We start from the raw sequence: 8196 nt of genomic DNA, 5'->3' as shown, positions 1-8196 counted from the left end.
AAATTGAATCTACTTTCTCGATTTCTGTTGGTTCATTTGAACTGATAAATTCGAAGCAAAATTAGAAATAGGCAGAATGGACATGACACTTTTTGATTCTTATGTTATGAAATATCAATCAATTTTATGACGATTAATCTTTATTAGTAAATTTGATTAATCATAAAATTATTTTCTCTCAAATATTTTTTTTTCATCCACAAAATTAAAATTCAAAACTTTGATTAAGAGGATGGAGCCCAATATTATTGGGCCAACCATTGTTCACTAATGACACTTTAAGTTAACCATTAACAAATTGGTGTCATCATTGCAATGCGACTTGCTGTAAACCTTTCTCTACCTATCTAGCTAGAGGAAGTTGTAAATTGCTAGTATTTGATTGATTCGAAAAGCATTTACCTTAATTAACGGTTAAATTTATTAGACCAAAAAACCTTAAAACAGGAGGGAAACAGCGTACATGATCTGACAAAAACAGCGTGCATTTGGGAATAAGGATGCAGTTTTAGCTTTTAGTGTGGCATAAGCTGCTTGAGAATCTTTAGAAACTTATAGCTCGGTTTGTGTTGTGTAAGAGATTTTCTGATCCGAATGAAAAGGAAAAAAAAAAAAAAGTGTTGGTTTGAAGCTATCAACTATTAAGCCATTCCTTGCTCTACCTCGAGGGAAACCCACCTTCCTTTAGTTCTTTTTAAATATATTTCATAAAAACATGATATGATACCCAACAAGACATATATGCTGCTGCTCTAATTTCCCCCCCTTTTCCTCTTCCCTTGTACTTGTACATTGCTTAAACAGAAGGGTCTTCTGACATTTGTATTTCCATTTATACACATTCCTTATTAAAAATGTACTATGTGTTTTTGGCACATTTCTATTTCCATTTAAACACATTCCTTTCAATTGTTTTTTTAATATTTTAGATAATCTAGCTGAATTAGTTCTGTCTAGTGCTATTAAACTTTGACTTCAAATAATAATCTGATTGCTCAACTGCTTGAGGGAAGAATCAAATAAGACGGTTGTCATAGTGTATAGCAATTTAGAAAATGATGGTGGCAAGTGAGCTACAAGGATTTTCCATGTCCCTGGGTTCAAAGAAGCCATCCTTTTACCGTGACATGAATCTGTCTTCCTCATTCACTGGTAGCAGAGTGAACTTACTTCATTCAAAGAACGTAGCATCTGGTTTTCCTCAAGGAAAATTCTTTAGTGTTACGCAGAGAAATACAACCAGAAGATTTTTGGCTACTTCTACTCTTGCAGATGTTGCAAATGACTTTATGGTAACTTATACCTTTCATTTTGCTTCCCGAATTATGTCTTCGTTTGTGTTAATGTTATGATATACTTCATGTTTCCATGAACAGTTTCTGCTCCATTGAAAGCGTTGGACTTGTTTATCCTGATCTTGAATTCGAACTTGATTACTGATTATTGACTTAGTTTTTACCTGGTTTCTTAAAAGTATTCATAGTCATGGAGAGCTATCATAATTAAGTTATATTCTTTTAGACGCATTACACTCACATGCCCTGAGGTTTAATGAAATTTGAATACCCCCTCCCTTATTTGAAATTACTTTGACATTATTCGATCTACATAATCACATAAGAAATTAGGAGAGGTTTGTATTAACAGGAAGGATATATTTTGTTATATTGTTATATAAATTAAGGGAAATTTGTGTAGGTCAAGAAGAGGGAGGGATGAGGGAAATTTTGTTAAATTATGTGAGTGTAATTTGCTCTATTCTTTTTAACCAGGATATGAGGACTTGTACATTGAATATGAATTTACCTAGATAGTATTGCATTTCAGGCCCTTCAATCACCAATACTTACAGGAAGAGAAGCCAGCCCAAAGACTGTTGCATCGATCATATTAGGTGGTGGAGCTGGAACTCGTCTATTCCCCCTTACTCAAAGAAGGGCTAAACCTGCTGTAAGTTATTAACTTCACTAATCTGTGTGTATCTTTTATGTTATTCCAGGCCTAGGCTTAAGTTCATTCATCTGTGTATGTCTTTTTATGTTCTGCATGTCATGTTATGCTCCTCAGGTGCCATTTGGAGGATGCTATAGGCTGGTGGACATACCAATGAGTAATTGTATTAACAGTGGAATTAACAAAATCTACGTCCTTACACAATTTAATTCTCAGTCCCTAAATCGCCACATTGCTCAAACATATAATTTGGGAGGCTGCATCAACTTTGGAGGTGGTTTTGTTGAGGTACAGTATTGTATATTATTTTTATTATATTTTACCTACCTTTCAAGTTATGTCTCAGGCTAGACACTTATTGACATGGTATACACAAACTAAAGAGTTTGATTTCTATGCACCGTTTACATTGTCAACCAATCATAAATTATGTTATGTAAAAATCAACAAATTTATCACATGACAATTTGTGATTGGATAAGGATAACCGTGAAAAATCACTTTACATTGTCAATGCATAAATTTTATTCTTAATTAAAAGTTTGTTATGATAGGTATTGGCAGCAACTCAGACACCTGGGGAATCAGGAAAGAAGTGGTTTCAGGGTACAGCGGATGCTGTGAGACAATTTCTTTGGTTGTTTGAGGTATTATACCATTTCTTTGGTTGTTTAAGAAGGATTCATGTCATCCTTACATTTGCAAAACTAATTTGCGTTTGTGGGACTTGAATAGGATGCTGATCATAAAAATATAGAAAACATTCTGATATTGTGTGGTGATCAGCTATATCGAATGGATTACATGGAAATTGTACAGGTTAGTATTAGCTGTTAATTTGTTGATTTTTTCTGATTCACTTACTGTGAATATTTCACCTGAGAACTGATCTAATACCTGCAGAAGCACATTAATTCATGTGCTGATATATCAGTATCTTGTCTCCCAGTGGATGGCAGGTATTCTATGTTGAGTTTCCTCTACTACATTATGATTATACATATTTTGTTTCTGAAGTATTTATATTTTCTTCCTTTTTACCTGTAGTCGGGCTTCTGATTTTGGATTAGTGAAGGTTGACGAAAGAGGACAGATACGCCAGTTCCTTGAAAAACCCAAGGGCGAATTGTTAAGATCTATGGTTGTTCCTTTTCCAATTTCCTCTTAAAAAGATTGAGTAATAATCTACTACAGTTATCAATCTGAAATCACCTGTTTCTGATTGAAGTACTTGTTCTCATAGCATGTAGATACAAGTATTTTTGGACTATCAGCTCAAGAAGCAAGGAAATTTCCATACATTGCATCAATGGGTATATATGTGTTTAAAATAGATGTTCTACGAAAAGTTCTCAGGTAATTCATTCACTTATCTGCGCTTTGTATTTTCCATGTTGGTTCTTATTCCCCCATTTATAGTAGAACTATCAGTTTTTGTAGTAGGAGGTGATTCTGTGAAGGTAGTGAAGTAACTGTGTCCTTCCCTCTGTGCAATAACTAATGAAGGTGATATGATCTATTTTGCATCAGCACACAAATATACAGAATGTGCTCGGGTGTTGCTCATATATATATGAAGTTCCATGAATCTGTTTTATCTGGCATCTGTTAGAGGAAAATGAAAACTTGAAGCATGAGGGATTCTGTGTGTAAAGTGAATAAATGCTTCACCAACCTGATCCTGTCATATTGTGGCAGTGAAAATGTAGAGGTTGTAAATAAGATGACAGAAACTTGGAAGTTCCAAAAGTTCGGAGGTAATAGGCAAGGCAAGGAGGCAGTCCAACCTTTCCCTCCTTAAATTAGTTGCTCATTATTTTACTACCACTACTGAGTTGACAAGATTTTCCTAATCTATCTTGGCAACATCTGGAAACTGCACATATTTTTCCCTCCTTAAATGAAGGGAATGTGATGTTCAAGGCATGAATTCTTAGTTGCCACTTGTCGCTCCCAAGAGAAAGTGAGAGACTCTAATTGAAATTAAGAACAAAAATATAACCAAGTCTTGTTCTACTAGGCAAGGTTGGTTACCTTACCTGGATCCAACACTGGCATTAGGCCTATGGAAGACAAACTTAAAATGAATAATTAACTTGTGGTCAATACTTTTTCGATTGGTTGGATTTTCATCGTTTCATGCGTTACACTGTCGATTATAGAAAGCTTTGGATTAACATAGGAACATAGGAAGGTTTTTAAATTTTTAACTCAAATAAAAAATTAAATGTGGTGTGGTTTTCATTTTTCTTTGATGACAAATTCGCAGGGGCTGTTATCCTAACGCAAATGATTTTGGATCTGAGGTCATTCCAATGGCTGCAAAAGATTTTAATGTCCAGGTAATTGCACAAAGTAAAAACTACTAAAGTTATACAAATTATTCTAGCGGAAGGATTTTGCCTAATATTCATCTGTCAATATAGTTTTTGATGAATGCATTGAGCTATTATATTCTCTTTTTTATTGTAAATAATCAAGACTGGCCTTTGCATTTAATCGCAGGCATGTCTTTTCAATGGTTATTGGGAAGATATTGGGACTATAAAATCTTTCTTTGATGCGAACTTGGCTCTTATGGACCAGGTAGGTCTTTTACCATTTAGAAGTTATAGGTCTCAGTCAGAAAACTGAATCCACTGAGTTTACACAAGCTGCAATTTATTGTTCTTCCATGTTGAAGCGGCCCAAGTTTCAGTTGTATGACCAGTCCAAGCCTATTTTTACTTGTCCTCGGTTCCTACCACCAACTAAAATGGAGAAGTGTGAGGTAAAACTGTTAAATTTAGTCCACAAAACTAACTTCTGTGATTCTGACAGAGCCTAATGAGACTGCAATAACTTCAATTGTAGGTAATTAACTCTTTGATTTCAGATGGTTGCTTTTTAAAAGAGTGCACAGTTGAACATTCCATTGTGGGAATCCGATCAAGACTTGATTCAGGAGTGCAGCTAAAGGTAACCTTTATCAGGAGTAAAGTGTTATCTTGTATATTTCCCTTCCTTTATTCTTTGTCAAATGTATGGGAATGAGTGTTTTCTGTTCAGCTTCTCTTAACCTGAAATGAAGCCATATTAATCATATTTACTATTACTTCACAGGATACCATGATAATGGGTGCTGACTATTACCAAACAGAGGCTGAAATAGCTTCTCTTTTAGCAGCGGGAAATGTTCCAATAGGCATTGGAAAAAATACCAAAATTGTGTAAGAATTCTGAAAATTGAAAATGCTTGGTCATATTTTCACATTATACAGCCTAATGCATGAACAAATTTACATGGTGCTGAATTTTACTAGCCATTAGATTGGCATGCCTTCAACACGTGTTTACACATATGGACATAAAATGATGAAAATTGAAAGCAATAAACAATTTTCTAAAATAGAAATATAGTAGGAAGGATTCATATCATATATCTATGTGGAGTTTTACAACTGTTTCCATCTCTCCTGTTATGTCTTTTTTCTCAGTTACTGCATGCTAGTCTATTTTTTATGACTCTTGTACTAAGAATTGTATGCAGGAATTGTATAATTGACAAAAACGCAAGAATTGGAAACAGCGTAATTATTGCAAACAAAGACGTAAGTAATAACTTGTAGAAGTTTCTCTACTTTCTCCAGCCATTTTTCTTTTGGAAGTTATTTGTTGTTCTTACTCTTCTTGTTTTCAAAAATGGGGCAAATGGTTTTTTTGTTCAATTGGCAAATGAGATGTTAGTTGTGATTTTTTTGAATAAATGAGAAGATTTGTGTCACACCAAGATTAGTATAGATACATAGCTATTCTTTTGATAATTATTGCTCTTCCATGTAAAAAAAAAAAAAAACTCATGACAAATAATAAATCAAAATTGGGCCTTAAATTTTTTAAACATATATAACTATTATAATGAAAATAATCTCATGTCCACTTTTCTAATGGACATTTTTATCCCAAAAATTATAAACTTTTAATTTCAGTTACATCTTTTCAATTTTATTTTAACTTTCAATTTCATTTCAGTTACATATTCTCAAATAGGTTACACCAACTACATATGCATTTAGTATTTTCAGTCCAGGCATTGCACGAAGTGCCTGTTTTTGCCCTAGTATCAATTACTATGGAGTGTTTTCAAAATTAACTATAAAATATTTGACATATCCATTTAGAACAGTTTACCATCGTATTTTGATTATATTTAAGTGACAATTGTACTTGGGATGCAGAATGTGCAGGAAGCAGACAAACCAACAGATGGGTTTTATATTCGATCAGGAATCACTGTGGTGTTAAAAGACTCTGTAATAAGCAATGATACAATCATTTAATGATTGATGCGAGGTGGTGGTGGCAAAATACAACATCAAAGAGTATAAAATTTTACGGCCCTAAAAATAAGGGCTCAAGTATAAATTTTTGAATATTTAATCATGAGAATCAAGAATATACACAACATTTTTTGTTGGCTCATCCAACCGAGAGGGCTACAAAATTGTGCGGGAAATCAAATTCTTTTCATAGCTTTATTATTTATATTGCTGTTATTAGCCAAAATAGTTAAAAATGAGTTGAGTTTATCTGCAAGATTGAATATTACTTTTGGAATAAGAGAAATATAGCCACTAGTCTCAAGAATAAAGTGTATTTTACACTAAGAGTGTCAGGTATGTTCCGTTGTTCAAGAATCAAGGACATGAATTATAATAAAAGAAAAAATGTCAACACCAGCTAATCTTGATTCTTCAACTTTAAATTCATTTCAAAATTAAGCTTGTAAAGTCCGTCTGTTTCTTATCAGTTTTCTAATCTAGATTGCGGGGTACAGTTCTATCAAGATCAATGTTCTAACAATTTATTATCATTTCTTGATTGTCCTAATTTTTCATATATGCGAGTCTATATTTATTCTTCAAATTTTACTAGACTATTCACCTTTGAGATTTAGTACATGTAAGATGCTTATGTCTTATGATCATGATGGAGTCTATGATTTGGGAAAGGAACAATATCACTTGGGGAAACTGATTTTAGCATACAAACTCGATGTTAACATATTCTTAACAACATATATATGCTCGATCAACCCTTGTCGTCTTTAGGAACTCACTATAAAAGTGGTAAGTTGTCATTATGCCTATATTATCTTATGACAAATGGAGAAGTTTGAAACTGACATCATTTTTTTTGTTGTTGAATATAACCTAAAATACATTTTTCTCATTTTTTTTCCATTTTCAACCGAATAAAAGATAAAAAGTTTTATTAAGTTTATTTTCTCAAAACAATTTAAGTTATCATCTTTAATTTTAATTTTTAATAATCTTCTTGGATAATCATTCATATATTTTTTTCTTTATATTATTATTATTTTTTTACTTTTTTTGTCATTGAATTTTGTCCACTTTTAGTTCTCTCATTAAAATGTACAGTTTTCATTTTACATTTTATCTTATCCATTTTTGGCCCATATTATTAATAAATCATATTTTGTACATGAAGATATATGAATTTTTTGGGTAAATTGTTCTATGTTTCTATCATCAAGAGCTTCAAAATCTTTTTTTTTTTACCGTGCTAACAACTTATTACAATTTATTGATTGTTCATTACAAACATTCCAATGCTTTCATGTTTGTACCTTGCACATATGGTTCATAACTCTTAATATGCAACATCCATTTCTCCAATAAACCTATATATATCCATTCATTAATTGAATATTTTTCACCCATATAACTCCTTTATCCTTATTTTAGCATTTTTTTTTCCAACTTACCCATAACACCTTTCCCTCTTCACTTTTCCCCGGAAAGGTTCCCATCGTTTTTTCTCTATCAGCCACAAAATTTTCTTTGAAGCTTTATACATTAATAACACATTTGTGCTAAACACCACTACATTTAACAAGACAACCTCCCTCTAAATGGGAGAAAAAATGCATATTGCTATTCCAAGTTAAAAATAATCTTCTACGCATAATATCCACTATTGGCTTCCATGTTATTACATATTTAGGATTGAGATCCTTTAGAGTCCTTGGATACTTGAATGTTTTCATGGAATCTTAACATTCAAACAATCAATCATATCTTCAAAGTTGAAACCAACATGCATTAGTATTAATCACTATTAACTAACTTGAATGCTCCCCTACAATCTTACCTTTCAAACAATCAATCATATAATCTAAGTTCAAACCAACCTGCGCATCAATATTAATTCTTATTAACTAACTTTTACTGAAGTTAACCT

At 32.5% G+C, this 8196-nt stretch overlaps 1 protein-coding gene across 1 annotated transcript; it reads left to right on the top strand.

Annotated features, from left to right (window-relative positions):
• The first annotated feature begins 582 nt into the window (after positions 1-582).
• Positions 583-6757, top strand: LOC114407493 (glucose-1-phosphate adenylyltransferase large subunit 1-like). Its single transcript, XM_028370607.1, has 15 exons — positions 583-1292; positions 1828-1950; positions 2068-2241; positions 2508-2600; positions 2689-2772; positions 2857-2912; positions 3001-3094; positions 3197-3309; positions 4223-4295; positions 4459-4539; positions 4637-4723; positions 4807-4911; positions 5056-5162; positions 5483-5543; positions 6171-6757. The coding sequence occupies exons 1-15, from the start codon at positions 1056-1058 to the stop codon at positions 6270-6272; spliced, it is 1590 nt and encodes a 529-aa protein (XP_028226408.1). The 5' UTR covers positions 583-1055; the 3' UTR covers positions 6273-6757.
• The last annotated feature ends 1439 nt before the right edge of the window (positions 6758-8196 follow it).

This window comes from Glycine soja, chromosome 3 (assembly GCF_004193775.1).
Source record: "Glycine soja cultivar W05 chromosome 3, ASM419377v2, whole genome shotgun sequence".
Lineage (NCBI taxonomy): Eukaryota > Viridiplantae > Streptophyta > Magnoliopsida > Fabales > Fabaceae > Glycine > Glycine soja.
The sequence above is the reverse complement of the archived record's forward strand: the minus strand, read 5'-3'. Positions and strand labels throughout refer to the sequence as shown.